The sequence below is a fragment of the Bidens hawaiensis genome, unplaced genomic scaffold, assembly GCF_021521415.1.
Source record: "Bidens hawaiensis isolate Kalapana, Puna unplaced genomic scaffold, B.hawaiensis_p1.1 tig00000780_1, whole genome shotgun sequence".
In the NCBI taxonomy this organism is placed as follows: Eukaryota; Viridiplantae; Streptophyta; class Magnoliopsida; order Asterales; family Asteraceae; genus Bidens; species Bidens hawaiensis.
Window position 1 is genome coordinate 3455892 of NW_027491045.1, and position 24523 is coordinate 3480414.

The window sequence follows — 24523 nt, forward strand, 5'->3', positions numbered from 1 at the left end:
CTTTATACTTAACGAAACAAGTGTCATCAACAGTTCTCTTAAAAAGTTAAAACTCCCTTTTCAACAATCTTGACCACTTCACTATATAATGCAATCATTTTGGATTCTGTCTCCACAATATCTTTATGACACTCATCAATGACACCAACCAACTTTTAACAGATTTTTAAAGTCAAGAATTTGACATTTGCCCTCTCATAAAGGGCAATTTTATCCATCAAAGGTCTTCAACCAATGTCACAATCAAACAAACATAATATGCATTTTCTTTATATAAAAAATAAAACAATTTTAAATAACTATTAACCTTAAAATATAGCAGTATGTACATTTAGAAGGAGAAAAAAACAAACTGACACACAATTTTAAATTAATTTTTTTAATTAAATCAGAAATTAAGGTCAATTCCTTCAAATGATTGCTAAAAGCTGAAATACCAATTTGCATATCCGAATATACACACGCGATTACTTCATTTCAGTCGTCGGCTTTAGTTGCATCAGAAATCCAATCAGATGCAGCCTGTTCGATGTCGGGTTCAATCAGTTGAGAAACTGATATTGGAGTAACGGATACCTGTTTCAAAATAAAAACATTATTAATGTTGAAAATAATAATAAATCGAGTGCAATATTCCGCCAATATAGGCATCCGAAAACGGTCCTTTTCGACTTTAAAAATCAAATTCAATATATTTTTCGAATTCAAGAAACAAATTAAAATTTTAATTTGACACTAATTTAACATTTTAAACAATAACTTATATCAAGTATAAACTAATGCATGTAAGAATTAAGATGAGTCTGGTTACTAGTAATACTTACAAATCCGTTTTCAAGGGCTCGGAAATCAAGATTCTCATCCGTGTCTTCTTGGTTACTGTCTTGAAACTGAATCACCATTATACAAACTTTTATGTCCATAATATTTACAACACTAAGGCTATGTGTAGTGGAGGGGCTACAAAATGGGGCGACTTGCGCCATGTGGCGCCCAGTCAACAAATGGTAGGTTTTTGTTTTAGGGGTGTAATGTTGTTGTGTGTGTATATGTGTGTGTGTGTGTGTATATATATCACACACACACACACACAAACACGCGACAAGTATTTCTCCCCCCCCCCCCATCGTCCCATTTGTCGCCCCGGGGGGGGGGGTGTTAAAAGTGTTTGTCGCCCCATTTTGGGCTGTTTTCTCGTCCACTACGGGCACCCTAACAGGGTTATGTTTTATCACAAAAGGGTCAAACATAGTTCAAATTTGTAAGGAGAGCGTTGACGGGTCAACCTGGCCCATTTACCTACCTCGAGTCTGAAGTATTTGACTTTCCTGTTGGGGTCAACTTTCCCAGATACCCCAACTGATTCAACAACCTCCAAGTTTTTCTTCTGTGAGTTTAAGCGCCGTTGTGCAGCCTAATACATAGAACAGAACAAAACAACAAAACAATAAAACAAAATACGCAAAGTTATTTTTCTAATTTATAAAGAAACGTAAAAAGTTTTATATTACCGCTGCAGATGCATCTCGACCCAGTTGTGCAAATTGCATACCCATGCCTGGTTGATTCCCGTAACGGGCTGCTGAAGGGTTCCTGTTGGCTGAAATTGCTTGCCAAAATGGTTTGGACCTCGATAAACTCTGTTTGGTCAACTTGAATCCCTGCAAACATGGCACGTCACGAATAATGAGTGAACAAATTTCTATAAAGAAATAATCTGGAAACAATTGTAATATAAATTTTATAGCCCATTTACAAAATATTGGTTGCAGAAATATTCAATAAATTAAAAAAGTACATTCGGATCAACATTAACCAAATTCCCATTTTTTTAAACCACAAACAGAAAATCAGGGTATGCATATCAAGTATCCAAAAAGAAAAGCATGAATTCAAGAAAACGCTACACGCTCATAAATTTTGCATATTTTTGGGAACATTCACACTAAAAAATGTGTATATTTGTGAATTTATGTTAAAAAAATGTGTGCATTTGCGAGTTTAATATGCGTGCATTTGTGAATTTATGTGAAAAATTCTCTACATTTGTGAATTTTGTGAAAAAATGTGTACAATTGTGAATTTATGTAAAAAAAATGTGTCATCTAGTTCAAAATGATTCTAACCTTGTTCTCGGTAGGCAGTGTAGGAACGGTTATATGTAATGAAAAACTTTTAGAAAAAACTCCTTTTTCTGCATCTCTTATGGTTGCTTTTATTATAGGCAAACAAACCGAAACCGCATCCTTAAAATGACTTTCTTCGCTTTCACCCTTTTTCCTGAAAAAAATATTCATTAAATTTCGTCAGTAAAATGTAAGAGCTAGTAATAATAATTATAAAATAATATAAACGTAATGGAAAGAACATAAAGCCCAACGCGAGTCCTAATTACCAGTTTAGGGAGATTGATAACGATGGTATTCCACTAATTAAGGCTTGTCTAGTTGCACCAACAGCACTCGAGGAAAACCTGTAAAATTATGCAACATTGAATAACTGAATATTAATAATTTAAATAACAGTTTGATCACTGATAAATAAATCAACCACTTACATATCATTACCACAACTTGGACCCTTATTAACTCCAACAATTACCTGTTTAAAAATGAATCAAATTAAAAAAAAATCATAATGATTGATGGCACTAAACATTTTAAAAATGTACATACCAGCAGAGGCTTTGACCATGCAAATAATGCCCCTGATAATGCTAATGAAACACAATCCACAGGTGTACCTACATGAAATAGTCGGTTATGTAAACATATAATTGTTACATACTTGCATTCAAATTAAGAAAATATGATAAAGAAAATTGAGCATACCAGTAACCTCATATGCAGTTGCACCTTTGATTTCAGCAGAGGTTACTGAAATCGATTCTTGGTACGTAAACGAGTGCCCAGAAAATGATTTATCCCTGCAAAACCAATACAAATTATCACCAAATCTTCAGTATATCACTATGAAACCAAAAAGACCGATCCAAAACCGGAAAAACTGACGGTTAGGTTTTATATTTTTGTATTTGTTTTACATGTAACAAAAACCAAAACGAATTTACATATTTTCATTTTTTATTTTACGAAATTTATAAGAATTTAATAAATATGTAACACAAAATATTCTAGCTCAAATGTATAATAATCAATTAGTTATTAATTAAAAAATGATTTAGGCCTAAATTCGTTACTATTCATTACTCTGTGCTAGTAAAACCGAAAAAGCCAAACCCAAACCGAAAACGAGCTGCTTTAAAAAATTCAAAAATCCAAGCTTCGGTTTTTGGTTCAATTTTAGCCCAAAACTGACCCAAACCGAAAACGAACGGCTTTAAAAAATTCAAAAATCCAAGCTTCGGTTTTTGGTTCAATTTTAGCCCAAAACTGACCCAAACCGAAAACGGGCGGCTTTAAAAAATTCAAAAATCCAAGGTTCGGTTTTCAGTTCAATTTCAGCCCAAAACTGACCCAAAAACCGAAACCGCACGGTAAAAAAAAATTCAAAAACTGAAGTTTTGAATTTTTACCCAAAAACGACCGAACCGAAACACAACCGTTTAAAAAAAAATACCAAAGTTTCGGTTTTAGCCCAAAACCAACCCAAACCGAAAACGAGCAGCTTTAAAAAAATTCAAAAATCCAAGCTTCAATTTTTGTTTCAATTGTAGCCCAAACCGAAAACGAGCAGCTTTAAAAAATTCAAAAATCCAAGCCTCGATTTTTGGTTCAATTTAAGCCCAAACCGACCCAAACGAAAACCGAAACCGCACAGTTAAAAAAATATATAAAACTGAAGTTTTGGCTTTAGCCCAAAACAGACCGAAAATGTACTGAACCTAAACCAAAAAACCGAAACATAGCCTTAAAAAAAATTCAAAAACCGAATTTTCGGTGTTAGCCCAAAACCGACCGAAAATGCACCGAACCTAAACCAAAAAACTGAAACATAACCATTAAAAAAAAATAAAAAATCAAAAACAGAAGTTTCAGCTTTAGCCCAAAACCGAACCGTGCACACCTCTAACTTTGATTGCAAAAAACTACATTACATTAATAACCATCTAATATCCAATTTCAAATCAAACAAAACAAAATCAATAACCACAAAGGGTGAAGAATATTACAACTGAGGCGCACAGACACTGATATTATAAAGACCTTCATTAACCAAAGCTTCAACAAGCGCCGTAAGACTCGGTGATTCAACGCCTTCAGTATTCGTAACAAATATCACCGGCTTCGAAGGATCATATTCTTCAACAGTAGAAGCAGACGATTCTTCATCATCCTTTTTATTATTATCATCATTATTATCGTCCGGTGGATTATTATTGCCACCTTTCTTCTTCAACACGTCTTGTAGATTCGAAACCAAACCTGCAGGCAACTTCATGCCAGGTGACGTCATTTGTGGTTTGTTTGAAATTGGATTTGGTAAATGAAATGAAACCCTAGAAAGAGGATGAAAAAGAAAAGTATATTATTATTATCATTATTATTATTGTTATTATTATTATTATTGATTGATTGATAGAGCGATAAAAATGGCGGTGGTGATGCGTGGTTAATGGGGTACTACTACTATTAATAACTTGGGGAGGACGAAGAATAATTACACTTCAACAATGACTCATCATTTATTTATTTATTTTCATCATGGTCTACACTTAAAATATAGTTGCACTAAAACCACTAGTTTTTATACCCGAGTTTTTAATATATGAATGAGTACAATGAGTACGGGTTTGTTAGAAACATGTTGCATAAACATGCAAAAGTAAAAATAATGGTTTAACCACTCCCCACTGTATATTAGTGAATTAGCTTTAAATTGTTATTAAGGTGTATTGGTTTTATTAATCTTAACTATCGTCTTTTGATCGATATAGGTCTTAACTAACGAAATGGTTGGTCACATCTTTTAACGTATTTGTTGCCAAAAGTTCGTGACTAACGGAATCCTAATGCCGTTACTTGCGAGTCGTCGGAAAAACGCCTTTGGTCGAAAAGTCACATTTTTTTTTCCGAAAAACTCAACCTGAACACCGCCATCGCTGACAACTGACTCATCACTAACCAACCACCATCACTTGAGCACCACCAACCGGTTCTAGGGGTTCCCAGCGACCTCAATAATTGAGGCTTTTATTAGTAAAATTTTTCTAAAGGTCCGGTCCAAGATTACAAAGAGGTTTGGGACAAAAAAAAAAGTTGAGTTTTGTATAAAAAAATGTGAGTTTTCTGGGAAAAAACGTTTTTCTAGCGACCTGCAACTACCGACGTTAGAATTCTATTAGTTGTGGACTTTTGGAAACAGATATGATAAAACGTTAGATCGCTATCAGCCAATTCGTTAGTTGGGATTGACAGCAACCAAAAGATGATAACTGTGATTAATAAAAACCAATACACTGAGTATTAAAAGAAAAAAGTTTAGAATGTCTCTATGTATGTATTTGCTGGCTCTAAAAGGATCTAAGTTGTACGATAATGCATAAATAACTCTAACCATAAAAGTTAACTCATACGATACGTTTAGAAAGTTTAGCAAATCTTTATGTCTGTACTAGAGGTACTTCAATAGATCATGATCAAGCACTCAAAACACTAGATTTGTGCAACAAAGTACTTATAGTAGTTGAGCTACAACCATTCCTTTTCCTATACTTGCATAAAGTAAGATAATATATATATTATTTAAATGTCAAGAACAATGGCATGTGCAACATTGAATTATGTAACAGTTTGATATTATTTCTCAACACCAAACATGATACAATTTAATATTGTGTTTATCAAGTACCATGAATAAAAACAATTGTAACGACATGTTCTAAGCATTAGATGTCACCATATTAGTTTTTTAGCTTCAAAAGGAAAAGTAGATAATAATTGAAGACAGTTTTCTATGTTCTTTAAAAATGTCAACAAGAAATTAATAATTCATTTAGGTTGTGCATCAGATCATCAAACCAACGTCCTTTTCAAACTAAAAAGTTTATTGCGTATGAAAAGTGCATGTAAGATTCAATATCATAATTAAAAAATAATACTATTAAATCGAGCATGTTTATAATTAATTTGAGTATGGTATTGACATCATTATTTTTTAAAAGTGAATCAAAATTATTTCAACAATAAGTTTAAATTAATGTCAGGATATCCTATTTATTTCACGTGATGTCGTGCCCATTTCAATACGGCATTAGGATTATGTGTCATTCGAGCCCATATTTATTTTACATTTACCTTACGTCCTTATCTCTCAAGACATGTGGCGTATCTTGATGACCTTCACAACACTTTTTAGACACGACTGGTTTTTTTGTTGTTATTTTGTCTTATCTTTAACTTTTTATATTAATCGTCTCAGGAGACATACGATGTTCCTATTGGTCCCGTGTGTGTCCGTGCCTTCCTCATTGATCTGTGTCTCCTTAAACATCTATTAACCTTACATTATATTTTTTATAGTGTATTCTGTAATTACTAATGATAACTAAACCATATATATATGGCTTTCAACTCTTTTGTGGGTTGAAATGATAACTACTACAGTTTTAGAGTTTTATTTTAAAGTAAACTGCGGTTTTAGTTCAATAGTTTCAAATTTGCGATTTTTGTTCTTTTGGTTTCATTTCTCTTGCAACTAAACTCGAATTCATTAACCCCGTTAAGTCTGGTCGTTAAACCCATCAACGTGCCCCTCGCGTGAGGTACAGTTTCGTCATTTTTCTCCCCAAATAAAAACCAGTCTTAATTCGCAAGCCCCCTCACGTGAGGCGATGGGGTGTATTTGGGGGGGGGGGGACAAAACTGCCCCTTGCGTGAAGGGCACGCTGATGGGTTTAACAACAAGACTTAACGGGATTAGTGAATTCGGGTTTCATTGCAAGTGAAATGAAACCAGAGAGACGAAAATCGCAAATTTAAAACTATTTAACTAAAACCGCAGATTTGAACAAACCACAGTTCACTCTTTATTTTATGTTTATACAACTTTTACTAAAGTACCTTAACTATATGAAATGCCACCATTGTTATATTTTATTTATTTTTTTTATACAAAAATAGTTAAATTACATGCATGCAACATCATTCTCATCATCTCTAGGTTTTCTGTTACACTTTCTCCAGCCATGGACAATAATAATAAAGAACAGCTGATCAAGGTTTGAATATTAATATTATTTTTCATCAATAAAATTTTAATTTTTCATTTTGATAATAATAATAATGCATGATCACATATTTGTTTTGTAAATGATCTTACAGAAAAAACTTCAACATTTGGCTGTACAACACTCTGATGTTATTCAGAGTTTGAATCCAACGGTTAGAAAGTGAGTCGAGGTTTTGAGAGACATTCAGGTGAAGAAAAGGCATATTATTCGATAATTTGATTGTGAATATTAGATTCTGTTATTGTATCATATTATGCTTATTTAGATCTGATTTTAGGTGTATCAGTTCTCCTATCATCGTACAGATTATTATTTATTTGATTAAGGCCAATTAATTATGTGATTATATCAAATCATGCTTAATAGGCATGTAAATGAACTGAATGAACCAGTACAAGGGCATGTTCGTTTTTGTGTTCATTCAATAATTTAAAACGAAACGACCACTTAATCGGACAAATATTTGTGTTCATGTTTGTCCAAAAAGGGAACATGTTCATGTCCGTTTATGTTCGTTAGTTTAAAATTCTGAACGAACAGTTCATGAACATGATTGAACAAAGACAAACAGACATAAATGAATATAGGGGTGCAAACGAGCCGAGCCGAGCCCGAGCCCGAGCTTGACTAGGCTCGAGCTCGATTCGTTTAATTTACACAGAGCTCGAGCTTGAGCTCGCTTGTTTCGAGCTCTATTTTCAAAGCTCGAGCTCGGCTCGTGAATGGATTTTGAAGCTCGAGCTCGGCTCGTTTACTATTTATCAATTATAATTTTATATAATTATAATTATTTTATATATATTTTTTTATTATAATTTTATGTATAAAAGAATATATATTGTTTAGTTATTTTTATTTATTTTTTCATAACATTATATTTATTATTAAATATATATTTTAAAAAATTATATAAATGGCAGGCTCGTTTAGGCTCGTGATCCGGCTCGAGCTCGATAAGTAAAGCTCGGGCTCGGGCTTGCTTATTAAAAGAGCGCATTTTTAGGCTTGAGCTCGGGCTCGATCTCGATAAAGCTCGGCTCGATCGAGCTTTTTAACGAGCCGATCGCGAGCAGCTCGGCTCATCTGCAAAATTTGTAAAACTTATTAGGGTGATATAATTTGTAAAATATAAATAATATGTAATTAATTTTTATTAATATGCAAACGATCATGAATGAACATAAATGAATGTTCACGAACCTAAATACACGAAGGAAACATGTGCTCATGTTCGCTCGTTTAATTAAATGAACACAAACTCTTTGTTCATGTATGTTCGTTTATTAAATGAACGAACATAAACGAACTTCCTATCAAACAGTTTACTGAACGTTCGGTTTGTTTAGAGGCCTAATGCTTAAGAAGATCTGCTTTTACGTTTATCGGTTCTCATTTAATTGTAATCATTTGCAGAGTGAACATGATGAGCTAGAGGCAAAGTTTTTAGAAGAGCGAGCAGCACTTGAATTAAAATACCAGAAACTATACGAGCCGTTGTATGTAAAGGTATATGATTTGACATCTATAATTTATCACATTACTATGTTTACATTGCATACTGGATTTTAGTTTTGTAAAACTACAAACAGATACAAATTGCATTCCCTTGTATGACTTTGTTAGTTTCATAGCATATTAAACAATAAATGTATGCAACTTCACCGCGACTGATTATTGTGTTTACTATTTCACTGAATCATTATGGTTTGAAACTGCAGAGATATGATATAGTCAATGGTGTTGTCGAAGTCGATGGATTAAAGGATGATCCTTCAACTGACCAGGCAGATGGCAAATCAAAAGAAGGTAGCATAGTTACTGTATATACAAAATTAAGGGAAAGTTAACGTACAAATTAAATTAACATGCTAACTGTGAAAATCAAGTAGTGTAATTATATATACAACGTAGTGTAATAATAATTACACTATACTATAATTACTCTATGTTGTATATATAATTACACTAGTTGATTCTCACAGTTAGCACGTTAATTTAATTTGTATTTGATCCAAACTCTACATAATTATATCTTGCTTCCCAGTGGCGGATCTAGAACTAAATTCCAGGGGTAACCTAAAATTTTTTGTTTTCATCATACATTCATGTAAAAAAAAAAGACGATAACAAATAAAGTTAACACCTACCTAATAGATGATCTCTCCTCTTTGGCATTTAATAGCTTGAAATTTGGCCATTACATCGTCTTCCGTTACTTTATTAAATGTTTCTCTTTCGACTGCACAAATTAGAGCATTGTTCAAATAATCGTCACCCATTCGGTTGCGTAAATCCGTCTTGATAAGCTTCACTTTAGAAAAACATCTTTCAACGGTTGCGGTTGCAACCGGTAAAACCAACGCTAGCTTTAATATCCGATATACCAAAGGAAAAGAAAGATGTTTTCTGGTTTCCACCATTAGACGAGCAAGATCACTTTTTCCATCCAGTTTTGCAAATCTTTCATCTTCTTTTACAGAGTGATAGAAGACATTAAGCTCACCCAAAAGACACCCTCTTTCTTTTGTAGTAAAATCTTTCTCATACATCTCAGAAAATGCAATTATCTTAGACGTGTCAAACTTAGAAAACCGGTCACAAGGATTTAAACCCGACTGTTTTCTAGCAAAATAGTTGTTACCTCATTGAATCGATTTCCAAATTCTTGGATTTGCATATCCAAAACCGTATTAAAAATGTCAACTTCAAAATGATGTCGATTAGTAATGACATTCTTTTGGTTTCTAGCCTTACCATATGTTTCCGTCATATCTAACATCTTGATGTTTTTTACACAAAAAGATGTTACTTTCTCCAACATTGAAGCAAACCCGTTTTGCCTTAAATCATTCAATGCTCGTTTTGTTCCATTTATCAACTTAGCCGCTTGTAATAAATCTTGACTTTTTTTTAAGATGTTTTGAAAGTACATTTATGTGGCCTAAAACATCTTCCATCAAGTGCGCATAAAAAACAAAGTCAAGTTTTTTGAAATGCGATAAAATACCTTTTGCATGGGTTCGTTGTTCAGTGGCATCTCCTTCTTTTTGAAGAAGGGGCCGGCGGTGGTGGCTGGTAATTGTTTGGTCTGGTCGTCTGGATATGGTGGGAGGCTGGGAGCAGATCGCAGATGGTAATTGTTTTATAACTTTATTATATTATTTTAACCCAGTTTTCGTTTAGGGGTAACCCGATATACAAAACGACGAAAATAAAAAAAATTTTACACTACGGAATGGAAGTTGAGGGGTAACCCGGGTTACCCCTGCCCAAACCTTATGTCCGCCATTGTTGCTTCCTACCTTTTTCATGTTTGTAAAAATCTGTTTTATTATTTTAAACATTTTTTTTCATAAAAGGGTGTGCCTGGTTTTTGGTTAACTGCAATGAAGACCAATGAAATATTAGCAGAGGAGGTAACATTCCTGTTAATAACTAAAAATTGTTATGTTTACGGTTTTTTTGTTTCGAGAATTCAAGGATGTTAATATTGGCATTGTCCCCAGATTTCTGAACGAGACGAAGACGCTCTAAAGTAAGTATCTGAAGGACATTAAGTGGTGCCGTGTTGATGAGCCTAAGGGTTTTAAGCTCGAATTCTTTTTCGACACCAATCCTTATTTAAAAAACTCGGTTTTGACCAAAGTATATCATATGATTGATGATAGTGATAATGAGCCTATTTCAGAGAAGGCTATAGGGTAAGTCATCATATCCATGTTTTATTGCATAAGGTTTATACTAGGTATGTTGGTTTTTATTAATCCCAACTATATTCTTTTGGTCGCTGCCGGTCCTAACTAACAAACTGGCTCATGACGGTCCCAACTTTGAACGTATTTGTTCCTAACGGTCCGCGACTAACGGAAGCCTAACGACGTTAGTTGCAGGTCGCCTAAAAAACGTTTTTGGTCGGAAAACTCACATTTTTTTACGAAAAACTCAACATTTTCGTCCAAAACATCTTTGTAACTTTGTATCGGGCATTTGGGAACTTTTTTCTAGTAAAAACCCCAATTATTGAGGTCGCCGGAACCATAAAACCATCATTGGAATCAGTTGGTGGTGCTCAAGTGGTGGTGGTGGCGGTGTTTAGGTGGTGTTTTCCGGAAAAAAATGTGACTTTTCCGGGCAACAACGTTTTTCCGGCGACCTACAACTAACGGCGTTAGGATTCTGTTAGTCGCGGACCGTTGGGAACAAATACGTTGAAAGTTGGGACCGTCAGGAGCCAATTCGTTAGTTAGAACCTGCAACGACCAAAAGACGATAGTTGGGATTAATAAAAACCAATATACCTTTATACTAATATACATCTTTGTCCTCATATACTAATATACATCTTTGTCCTCGTTGCTTTGTCAAATTTATAGATACGATCCTTTATTTTGTGGTAAACTCTCCACGTCATTTTTTATTAATTAACTTCAAAACTCGGTTGCAAACAAATAAATTCAATGTTTATTTGTTTGCACCGAGTTTTGAAGTTTATTATTAAAATGTGTCATTGTTACGGTTTATTCGAGACAACCCTCAATCTCCCAAGAACACAAGAGAATAAGAGAAAATAGATTAAAAAATAATAATTTTTCTTATACGAGATTACATTATATAGGAAAACAAAGACATAAAACTAGAAAAAGATAAACAATAAGGAAACTAACTTAAGATAAACTTAAATAATAATAATAATAATAATAATAATAATAATAATAATAATAATAATAATATAAAAGGATCGTATCAGTCATGGACATTTTACCACAAAGTCACGGTTTTGTGTTCATCGGTCAAGTTATAAAATCCATTAAAGTTTAAAAAAATGAAGGAATAAAAATAAAAGAGTTAAGGTAGTTCAGTCATTTTCGTTTGGACAAGGGACTGTGTATGCACAAACACATTTAAACCACAACGAAGATTCATTACATTCGGTGCAATCTTAAGTTCATGTTATGCTTTTGGTCATTAGCAGGACAAATATTGAATGGCTACCGGGAAAATGCTTGACACAGAAGATATTGAAAAAGAAGCCAAGGAAGGGATCAAAGAATACTAGACATATCACCAAGACCGAAGATTGCGAAAGTTTTTTCAACTTTTTTAGCCCTCCACATATGCCTGAGGATGAGGATGATATTGATGACGAAGAGGTAATATTTTGTTTGAGTGAACTGCGGTTGGTTTGTCCAAATATGCGTTTTTAGTTCAATAGTTAAATTTGCGATTTTCATCCCTTGGGTTTCATTTCACTTGCAATTAAACCAGAATTCACTAATCCCGTTAAGTCTAGTTGTTAAACCCATCGGCGTCCCCTTCACGTGAGGGGCACGCTGATAGGTTTAACGATCATACTTAACGAGGTTAATGAATTCAGGTTTAATTGCAAGTGAAATGAAACCACTGGGACGAAAATCACAAATTTGAAACTATTGGACAAAAACCGTAGATTTGAACAAACCGCAGGGACGAAAATCGCAGTTTATTCATTTAGTTTTTATGCATAAATTCATTAATAAAAACATTATGCAACTTATTGTTGGCAGGCTGAAGAACTTCAGAACCAAAAGGAACAAGATTATGACATTGGGTAAGTGTTATAATATTATTTTTACTTCATTTTCTTATAAATGGGCTGGTTTGGGTCAGTTTTATCTCAAACGGGTCAAATAAGTATATAGTCAACTGTTCAAGAGTCAAATGTGCTGTGCTGGTTAAGGCTAACTGGTTGACTCGCCCGTCTTGCATCTTCTATATTTTCTGACATGGGTGAGGATTCTATGAGGACTTTTTTGAAATTGAGAACTTTGAGAACCATTTTGAGTAAAAAAAAACCTCTTAATAAATTATTTTTAAAAAAATTATAAAACAAAAAAAAAAGAAAATTTTAAAAATGTAAAAAAACCAATTTTTTTTATTTTTTATCCAGGTTTCATAAAAAAAACTAATTATACACATGTATATTTGTATTTAATCTCGATTTACATAATGTACATTATCATTTATCTTAATTGTACATATGTGTATAAAGAATAGCATATATAAAATTACAAAAATAAGTATTATACATATGTGTAGAATTTTGCTAAACCAATATTTTTTTTTATAAAACCGGGATGAAAAAATAAATATTTTTGGTTTTTTTTACTTTTTTTATTTTTGTATTTCTTTTTTTGTTTTATATATATATATATATTTTTTTAAATATAAATTTTTTTGTGGTCCAAAATGGTTCTCAATTTGCTTATTGACATAACTTAAATGTCTTGTATCTATTTAGTTCAACCATACGGGACAATATTATTCCCTATGCGGTTTCATGGTTTACGGGTGAGGCAGTATCGGATGACGATTCTGATGGCATGGAAGAAGATGATGATTATGATGACGATGACGACGAAGAAGTTAGTGATGAAGATGAAGAAGACGACGAGGACGACGAAGATGAAGAGGAAAGCAAGAGCAAGAGGAAACCAAAGGTGAGCTTTTCATTTTTAAACTTTCTTATACATGTTCTTATTTTGTTTCATAGAATATAAACATGTTATATTTAACTTGTTTATTAATAATGGGCCGGTTTGGGTTGTGTTTAAAGAATTTAACAAAAAGATCGACTGGTCAAACGGGCTGCAAATGATCCATAGTTTATTCTAGGGGTGTCAATCGTGTCGGGTTGGTGGGTTAGCGTGTTGAGATTCTTCAACCCTAACCCAACCCATATTTTTATTCGTGTCGGGTCGTGTTGACCCATTCAAATTTGTGTCGTGTTCGCGTTGTGTTTCGGGCCAACCCATTTTACATTGCATATGAATATGAGTAATATCTATTGACTTAGAAATAAATTAAACAACTTATTACTCTTACTTATATAAAACGTGTTAATAATTTGTGTAAATCTATTTGTTTTTGTGTATTTATTTCCCATTCTCAGTTAACAAACTTAAGTTCACATATTTAGCTCAAAATAAGAACAAACGAATAATAAAAAGTAGATAAAAGTGGTGTAAAACGGAATTAGTTTTACTTTTAAAAGTTAATTGATATATAAAAAATTAAAAAACTAAGTATTTAGCTTTAAAATTTAAAACATCTTATTTATAAAATAAAAAATATTTGCTTCTCTAAAATTGTTAAATGGGTTAACAGGTCAACCCACTTTTTAACGGGCCAGGTTTGGGTTGACCTGTTTTTTAAACATGTCGAGTTCGGGTTGACCTGCTTAAAAAATTGGGTCGAGTCAGCCGACCCAAAACTATATTTTTTAATGTCGTGTTCGTGCTGGGTTTCGGTTCGTGTCAAAAATTTAACTTTAAATTAATTATTTTACTTTTAAAAGTTAATTGATATACAAAAAATTAAAAAGGTAAGTATTTAACTTTAAAATTTAAAACATCTTATCTATACAATAAAAAATATGAGCTTCTCTAAAATTGTTAAATTGGTTAACAGGTCAGGTTTGGGTTGACCTGTTTTTTTAACGTGTCGAGTTCGGGTTGACTTGTTTAAAAAAATGGGTCGTGTCAGCCGACCCAAAACCTATATTTTTTCGTGTCGTGTTTGTGTTGGGTTTCGGGTCGTGTCGTTTGACCCACTAACCCGCTCATTTTGCCACTTCTAAACTATTGTTCAAATGATTAAACGTTGACACGTGATAGCAGAAAGGCGGGATCTCAAATACTGGTGCTGCAGGAGAACAAGGCGAGAAACCTTCTGAATTCAGACAGCAGTAGTGTTTTCGAGGCTGCGAATACTATTTGCATTCTTCGGTTGAGTGTCCGAAAGTGTTGGATTATTATCATTATTTGTTAAAATGTCTAGTTTTTTTTGTTAGGTTACATTCTTTATTTATTCATAAGTGTTCAATGCATTGCATGTTTGAAGTTTTGTTCAAGGTATAGAATATATATGTGATGGTCTTAAATTCATGTGGTTCGAATGTGTTTACGATTGGTGTACTAACCATTTTATCGGGTTATTATATAATTTGGCTTTTTAGTTTGATGTACTGTTGTAATGAGTTTTGACACGTCTACAATGTTGCAGTTGCGTCGCACTCTATAAAAAGTTAAATAAACCACTCCCATTCTCAACACAAATCTGATAAAGAGCGCGAGTAGCAACAGATTGTTGCTAACAAATATCACGAAACTTTATGCAAAGAGTATAATTCAACGGTGAGAATGCTTTTAAGTAGTGCTGTCATTTTTACCCAGGACCCACCCAAGAAAACTCGTACATGAACCTGACCTGAAAAACCCAAACCTGAGAAAATACTAACCCAAACCCGAACCCGAACCGAAGTAATTCGGGTTGGTTCTGTTAGGATTAAACGCACACACGAAACTGAACACGACACGAAAGCAATAAACGAACACGAGGATTTAACGTGGTTAGGTCTAAACTGACCTACGTCCACGGGTGGCAACTAGGTATATCTTTATTGAGTGACCAAATATTACAAGTACATAATGTTGTTTATATAGAGACTGAACTAGGGTTAGTAAATTATTATGCAAGAAATCTAAACCGGGCCGGGCTTGGGCCCGACCGCCCACACCCGTCTCCTCTTTTGACTTCATATAATAAACCGGGCCAACAAGGCCTACGAACCCAACAATCTCCCACTCGGAGGCCTAGAGTACTCTCATCTGCACTCCTGATTGTACTTCTGTAATCTGAACATTAAACTTTTTCTAGTTGCCACCGCCTTCTCATCAATTAACCTGAAGGCCCGTTGAAGCTCCCCAGAGCTCCAACACGTCAGTCACGGCTAAAACTGCCCCAGACCCGTTCTCTGTCCCTACCGGCTCCCACTGTAACGACCTAGCGGATCCTGAGACTTGTTAGGATTAAATGCACACACGAAACTGAACACGACACGAAAGCAATAAACGAACACGAGGATTTAACGTGGTTCGGTCTAAACTGACCTACGTCCACGGGTGGCAACTAGGTATATCTTTATTGAGTGACCAAATATTACAAGTACATAATGTTGTTTATATAGAGACTGAACTAGGGTTAGTAAATTATTATGCAAGAAATCTAAACCGGGCCGGGCTTGGGCCCGACCGCCCACACCCGTCTCCTCTTTTGACTTCATATAATAAACCGGGCCAACAAGGCCTACGAACCCAACAGGTTCTTGGGTTTAATTTATAAGTTTCGGGTCAACCCGAAAAAACCCGAATAAATTTTTAGATTTGAAATGAAATATAATTTTAGATGTAATATGCTAAGTCTTAGCCACTAAAGTTATCAGATATAGCCCTGATCGTCCGTTGTCATTCCAACTATTACGGATCCATTATTTATTGTTAATTTATGTTTTCCGTTTATTTACTAATAGCAATCATAATCGAACAACCAAATCACGCTCGACTAAAGACAATTACGGTTCTAGTTTTACTCTTCTTTTGAATTCCTTTATCAAGTTATGTTGGCTTCTTATTTGATTATTTGCGTTACGAGCAAAAAAGAATATGTTTAAGTTTAGCATTATAGTTTTAAAAAAATTTTTGTTTTGATTTATAGGATAATTGAAACCCGTTTAACCTTAACCCAACTCGAAAAAACCCGAACCCGAAAAACCCGTGATAGATTTGGTTGGATTTCGGGTCAAGATTTAAAACTTTGAAACCCGACCCAAAAAACAAACCCAAAGAACGCCCCTAGTTTTAAGGATTAGATAGCATGTCACTTTTATACAGCTAGGAGTGGGTAACTGGCTAAGATACAGTGAAACACCAAATCTAGAACGAAAACAATGAGTTGGAATGGGTGCAGGCGACTTTACCTTCAAAACGGAGTACTTCCAGAAATTCTCGATGGCCTAGGGAGACCCAAAGCCTAGAAGGGGGTTTGAAAATAGTTTTCAACCAGCAATTGACGCGCCTCAGTTATTACCTTATTAGCTGCATCATTGCCCCATGCGCAAAGATACTTTCACCATCATCTAAACCCTTCTTTTATACACCTTTAGTCACTTCTTTGTTTCATACCCCTTCCGATGTGGGATAGTCATAAAACTCAACTATATATCTACTCTTTGCGTTTCTATTCAATCATTACATTGGTGAACTCAAAGATGCTATTTGATGCATACATTCAAAGTTGTTTTTCATCAAATCTTTACTGTTTTACTTATAGCCTTTTAACTCCGAAAGAAACGAGCCAAACTGAGCTGTGAAATGGCTTCGGTCTAACGATGGTTCTCATAGTCAGTTGGACAGCTGGTGAGCTATGTCCACGATAGGGGCCACTTTGTGACCCATCGGTAGAATTGTAAACAACACGTTTGAGATGGAACAAAGTTCGTTGAACCCGTTGGCGCGGGTTAGAAGTTTTTTTAACTCAAAAGTATTGCTTGGCTTGATAAATTCAACAGGAGGGGTTGCCACCATCGGCCAACGAAAGCACGATCTTAAACGGTCGGTTGGCGAAAGCAAGATCCTAAACCGTATGTCCAGCTGTTTAATGTTCCATCTGAAGTGTAGCAAGTTTCGTTGGACCAGTCAGACTCTTTAGTCGCCCGGTAGAGTTTAAGTACACATGACACGATCTTAGTAGTTCACGAGTTTCGGCATGCCAATTGAATGGTCATTTTGGAAAATTTGGAAAACCATGACTAAAAATGGAAGACATGTGGGCTATTTTGGGAATTTTACGAAAAGAAAAATGTCGTAAAATGTGACAATCTTGACCCAAATCATTTAAAATAGGTTAGTTTGGGTTGTTTTGAAAATTTTATAGGTTGGTTTGGGTAAAATATTTTAACTAAAAAAATGGTCAAATGCTTGAAATTCCATGTTGTTATTTTCGGGTCAAAAGGGTCGACAAATTTAAAGAAATAGGTCAAAGTGGGTCGACAAATTAAAGAAAATGGATCGATGTGAGTTATTTCCCTAAGGGTTGTTTTCGTTTTGGTTGTTTATTTTTTTCAGTTTCGTTCGGTTTAGTTTCTTAGTTTCGTTTTGATCGATTTTTTCGTTTCATTTTTGGTTTAATGTTTCGTTTTCGCCTATTTTCTCGAACGAAGACAACGAAGGAAACATTTTAGTATTTTATTATTATTTTTTATATGTATTTTGAGCTATTATTTTTAATTTTTTTTTGTGAGGGGGTGGGGTTTTTGATTTCAATCTGACATGTTCCGACCCGGACCCGTTTGCTCCGTTTCTGTTAGGTTTCAGTTTTTTAGTTTCGGTTTGATTGATTTTTTTGTTTCTTTCTATATGTTTCGGTTTTGGTTTACTGTTTCGTTTTCTTCGACTTTTCGGTTTCAATTCGATTCCTTAGTGTTTATTTTTCTCTCAAACAGGGGTAAGTTAACTAGGGGTAACGGAGAAAACATTTTACTTTTGTTTTTTGTTTTTGATATGTATATGTATTTTAAGTTATCGTTATTTTTTTTATTATTTTTGTATATTTTCTTTTTCTTGAAGGGTGTTTATCTCAACCCGTTATGACATGTTTCGACTCTAACCTGTTCCGACCCACCCGACCCCTTCTGACTCAGGTCTCCTTAATACAAAGCCCTAGCTCACAAATCACAAGCTTCTCATTCTGAATCATCAAAGCCATGGATCAATTTGGTGGAGGAAGCTGGAACATGATCCCAACACACAGTAACCCAACCACACCTTCCAGTCAAGACCATTTATACCTCCAACAACCACAACAACAATTTCATCAACAGCAGCACCAATTCAACCATCATCCACAACAACAACAACAGTTTCAACTTCAACACCAACAACAACAACGTTACCAGATATCTCAAGAGCAACAACAACAACAGCCTTCACAATCACTTGCTTCACACTTTCACCTCCAAAACGTATGCTTTTTAAAACTTAATTATTGTTATTATTATTATTAGAAACATTATTATTATAATTTAAAGCCCTAATATTAGAGTCTATATAGGCCTGCCAATTTTGACCCATCGTCTTGAAATTGGGTTGCTATGGGTGGTTTGATTGACGCAATATTTTATATAATGAAATGGGTCAGAATGGGTTGGTGTTATTTTTCAAACGGGTTGATACGGGACCCACAACTGGCGCGCTAAGGTGTAACATGCAATGTTGTAGAAATCGACTGGCACTAGTCGGGCGGTGGAGTAATCGGATTGGAATTTATTTGTAAATTTTTAAATATACATATATATTCCACATTTTATGTATAATAGTTTTTTCAATTTTGACCGATTTTGGACAAATCAGCGACAAGTCGGTGGGGTAGAGAGTAGTGATTAATCGAAGATTAATCAGGATTTTTACAACACTGGTAACATGGGGGATGCGTAAGTGCAATCCGGAGCCGGTACACGTGCAACTGGAAATAAAAAACATGCGTTACCGACACGTGTATTGGAATGCGGGTAACCTGCATTAAATGCGTAACCAACGCCACACGTGTACACAGTGCCAAAAACCAGAAGCAAAGCCAAAGGGTACCAGATTTTTTTTTCTTTTTAAAAAAAAAACATGTTTTAAGCCAACACATTCTAACCCGAAATTCTATTTGACCGAACCCGCTCGAACCAAAATAACCCTTTTTTGCAGACTTACCCGTTCTGACTCGTACCTGCCCGACCCGATTTCCGGTTATAATTATATGCATTTGATTATTTTCCATTTCGCTTTGATTATGTCGACACAGTTGGTGGAGAATTTAGCTGATGCGATCGAGAATGGAACTCGAGATCAACATTTTGATACCCTGGTGAGTATTATTAAATGTTCACTTCCTAATTAGCGCTATCAAAGTTTCTGGTCTTAATCGTACTTGAATTTATTATTAATCAGATACTGAAACAAGTTGTAGTTAAAGCCCTAAAAGTTACCAACTTTTAGGGGTATCTCGTTGATTTCGTTATGTTTGTTTTGTTCTGTTCTGTTCTGTTCCGAGTCACATGAAATTTTGATTGTTTTGAAGGTTACTGAATTGAGCAGCCACTTTGAGAAATGCCAGCAGCTGTTGAACACTATATCAGGATCTATCGCCACTAAAGCTGCGGTATGTTTGTTCATAATATCTTGATCTTTCTGATCATGGGCGAAGCTTCTTTAGGGCCCGCGGTGGCCCGACCCCCCTATTTTTATGCGCAGTAGTGTAAATTGACCTTTTTTCGCTCGAAAATTGTGTACACGTAGTGTAAATTTACCCTTTTTTTGCCCAAAATTCGAGCCCGGCTCCCCTCGTTTATGGTTTTTTAATACATTTTGAGTCCCCCCCCCCCCCCCCCCCGCCGAACTTGTCCAAGCTTCGCCACTGTATAATTCTGATGCATGGCAAACTGGATTATTTATCTTGTAATTAGTGGTTGAAATGCTATTTTATTCGTGTCATAAACATCAAAACTAATCGAGGCAGACTTAAGATCATGTAAGCCATTTAGCCAGGGAGGTTATAAATCGGTTAGAAGGGTTGGCGAGTTGACCTTATAGTATAATCCTTTTTTGTTATTGTAGTTTTAAACGGGTTGACCTGTCAACATGTTTCATTAAAGCTGATTAAACAAGTCTGCTCGAAAGGGCCGGCTCCTTGAAGGCGAAAATTTTTTTGGGCCTTAAATAAAAGAAACATTTTATTGGGTTAAACAATTTAATTTTGAATGTGCTTACTTGATTATACTTATTTTTTGTCATACAAATACATATAATTTTTATTAAAAAAAATAAAAAATTGGGCCTAGCGGGGTGTCGGGCCTGTGGCCGTCGACTACCCTGCCACCCTCCATGGCCAGCCTTGCCGAACACACAACACATATAATTAAGTAGATTAAACCGGTCAAGCCGTACAAGACCTGCTTATCAAACGTGCTAGTCGTGACAATACAAAACCTGATTACTTTCATGTCGTGCGTGTGTGTGTCAGTAATTGCCACCCCTACTTGAAATCATGTAGTCATTGTTTGATCGATAATGTGTTGTCTTTTGATGTGTTTAACGCGTATGCCACAAAAGGAAAATTTTAGTATTAAGTCTACTCTCCCAGCAAGCCATGTTTTGAACTTTTGATTTTGATATTGATATTACGGTCTTCCAAGCAATGTACTTTTCGCCTTTTCTTCGTGCCATAATGGGGCAAAAGATATTTAATAATATTGTCTGCTGATCAAAAGTATTACAAGTGTGTGCATTAGCATTTAGCATAACCGCATAATGCCATAACAATGTTGTCTTCTGTTACTATATTAGGGGCAACTTTATAGAATAGTAACAAATTTTCACCATTGCACCACTTAGGTTACTGAAACTCTTTATGTTTCAATTATGTTACCCGCAAATTTTTTTGTCTCAATTAGGTTACTCACAAATTTTTTTTCTCATTTAGATCACTCAAGTTTCACCTATATACTTATTATACGGTTTTTTTTTATCATTTAGGTAGATAATTATGCTGACGTGACATATTTTCATTTAAAAATTTTTGTAAACGGTGATGTGGACCGATGATATGGAATTTAAAATTAATGACATGGATTTTATCAATTAAAGAAATTGACAAATTAAAAAAATAAATATTAAAATATAAAAAAATTACGTTTGTTTGTTTTCTCGAATAGCACCATATTTCAATTTTGTTATTAGGGCGGACGGGGCGGTGCGTGGTGGCCACCCCGTCACGCGTGATGAGAAAAGCCACACCGCCGCCGGTCCTATGGTCACGCGAAAATGGGTATTTTGCGTGATGGCCATCACGCTTGGTGGGGGTGATTTCCAAGAAGGAATGTAGCCGTTGGGTGGAGATCTAGCCGTTGGGGGGGGGGGGGTGTTAAATAAATAAAAAAAAAACCAATATAAAACCAAAACAAAAACATAACCAAATCCAAATCAAAACCAAATCCAACTCAAAAACACTCTCAAACTTCCCCTTCGTTCACAACAAAAAAATATGGAATTTCCGAAACACTCGATGCCCTTAGACACCGATAGCTCTTCGTCTTCGGACGATGACATTCTCGAATGGTTCCCGTTGCTATACAAAGAACTTGAAGGCCCGAGCCGTCCAAAGAAAAAGGTGGTGGAGCGTGATCGTATACATGCCCACGACGTGCTAATGAACGACTATTTTGTGGAGGAGCCGAAGTACAACGACGAGACGTTTAGGGAACGCTTTCGTTTGCCAAAATCTTTATTCTTAAAGATTTTAGCCGACGTCGAAGCAAACGAAGAATGGTTTCAAGAATCTTACGACGCGAGAGGCAAACGAAGTTTTGCGCCGCTTCAAAAATGCACATCCGCTATTCGTCAACTAGCGACAGGTAACCCACCCGACCAATTCGATGAATACTTACAAATGTCTGAGAGAACTTCACGTGAATGTCTACAATTCTTTTGTAACGCGATTTTAAAATTGTATGCCAAAGAGTTTCTACGAAACCAACAAGACACGACATTACACGTCTTTACGCCTTACACGAGGCTAGATGGCATTTTCCAGGGATGCTCGGTAGCATCGATTGTACACATATCGAATGGAGGAATTGTCCACGGGAGTTGCGAGGGGCGTATGTTAGGGGTGATATCAAACGACCGACCATCTCACTAGAAGCGGTTGCGTCAAATGATTTATGGATTTGGCATTCTTATTTTGGTGTTCCCGGCTCAAACAACGACATCACTGTTCTGTACACATCACCGTTGTTTCAGAGCGTAATAGATGGCACCGCACCTTTCTGTCCGTACTTTGTCAACGAGAGATATTACAGACGTGGCTACTATCTTGTCGACGGTATCTACCCGCAATGGTCTGTTTTTGTGAAAGCCTTTTCGTTTCCTGTCGACCAATGAAAAGGCGTTCAAGAAGTTGCAAGAATCGGCAAGAAAAGATGCCGAGAGAGCTTTCGGTGTTTTAAAGGGTAGATGGTGCATACTCAGTCGACCGGTTCGTGCAATGAAAAAACCCACGATCTATAGCTACGTGTATGCATGCATCATATTACACAATATGTTAATAAAAGAAGATGGAAATGCAATTTCTCCAGATTGGGTACCGGATCCTCCGACTTATGTTCCCGTTCCCGATGATGTCCAATTAGAGGATGAAGATATTCATCATCGGTTGAGATGGGATCTTGTTGCGCATATAGGTTCTTTAGGTCTGGAATTTCCGGATTCAGACGAGGAGTAGACGTTCGTTGTAACTTTTATTTTTTATTTCTAAATTTTAAGTTGAATTATGTTCTATTAAACTATTGTTATTATTTTTAAGTTCTATTAAATATTGTTTTAATTTTTAAAGTTACAAAAAAAAAAAAATTCCATCACACACCATCACACCACACCACCACCCCTAGTAAAAAACCATCACATGTGATGGAATTTGGGTTGGTGATGTGGCACAATATAATTGGGTGGGGTGTGTGATGAGTGATCACACCACATCCACCACCCCTCCCCCCCCCCCCCCCCCCCCTCCTTATTAGAAACACCTTTTTTATTAAAATATTTCTAGTTTTTAAATTTTACACACTAATTAACTTTTTATCATTTAAGCTTAAACGTATGGTTAAAATTCTATAAAAAAAATTATATTCATCTAACATTAATTTAGTCAAAGGATATAATAATCAACCGATCAAAAAAAATGATATAATAATTCAAAAAGATAACAAGTAATTAATCATATAATCTAATTGAGACAAAATCAATAAATAAACGTTTGTGAGTAACCTAATTGAAACAAATAAAGTTAGAGTAACTTAATTGGTACAATGGTTAAAGTTTGTTACTATTCTATGAAGTTTTCCTTATTAAATTTGGTTGCCCAAATTTCGTGTTAAAATTTGATCGTTTGGGATTATTTATAGACTGTGGAGGGACAAAAACACAAAGTTGAAGAAGCTGAACAAATGCTTAATCAAAGAAGGTATTGGGTCTTCAAATATACACAGTTAGCTATACTCTGTTAAAGATTATGTTGTATTGATGAATTGTTAATTTTTACAATGATAGGGAGCTGATCGCGAAGTACAGAAACTCCGTTGAAGAACTTACAAAGCCTGATCTTTAAGTATTTTGACTAAAGAATGTAAACTTAGGACATCTTCCTTTAGTTGAGTTGGTTAAAACTCATCCAAATGCCATTGGCAGCTAATCCACTATGGCTGCAAGATTTTGGTTATTTTGAAATTCGTATAAAATAATATTAAGATCCTTGTGTTGTTTTACCGATGTTTCTTCATGTCACGCGTTGTTTTTTTATTTGAATTCCCGGGCCTTATAAATGCCATGGGAGGAATCGAACTTGTTGGGCGAAAAGCGGGTTGCTTTTTGCGAAAAGAGGGTTGCTTTTTGCACGATTCTTCGTGATGCGAGTCGG

The 24523-nt window shown here is 35.1% G+C and overlaps 1 protein-coding gene, 1 non-coding gene and 1 pseudogene across 2 annotated transcripts; 1 reads left to right on the top strand and 2 right to left on the bottom strand.

Moving 5' to 3' along the window:
- Positions 1 to 387: 387 nt before the first annotated feature.
- Positions 388 to 4508, bottom strand: LOC143536982 (uncharacterized). The gene is made up of 10 exons (XM_077030854.1): positions 4133 to 4508; positions 2832 to 2926; positions 2676 to 2743; positions 2558 to 2601; positions 2396 to 2473; positions 2127 to 2280; positions 1512 to 1661; positions 1304 to 1414; positions 825 to 890; positions 388 to 576 (listed from the first exon to the last, which is right to left on the bottom strand). The coding sequence occupies exons 1-10, from the start codon at positions 4414 to 4416 to the stop codon at positions 478 to 480; spliced, it is 1149 nt and encodes a 382-aa protein (XP_076886969.1). The 5' UTR covers positions 4417 to 4508; the 3' UTR covers positions 388 to 477.
- A 2639-nt stretch (positions 4509 to 7147) lies between these two features.
- On the top strand, positions 7148 to 24283 carry LOC143535842 (nucleosome assembly protein 1;3-like; annotated as a pseudogene).
- Positions 16983 to 17130, bottom strand: LOC143539214 (U4 spliceosomal RNA). Its single transcript, XR_013136398.1, has one exon. It is a non-coding gene; the product is annotated as a U4 spliceosomal RNA (small nuclear RNA).
- Positions 24284 to 24523: the final 240 nt, after the last annotated feature.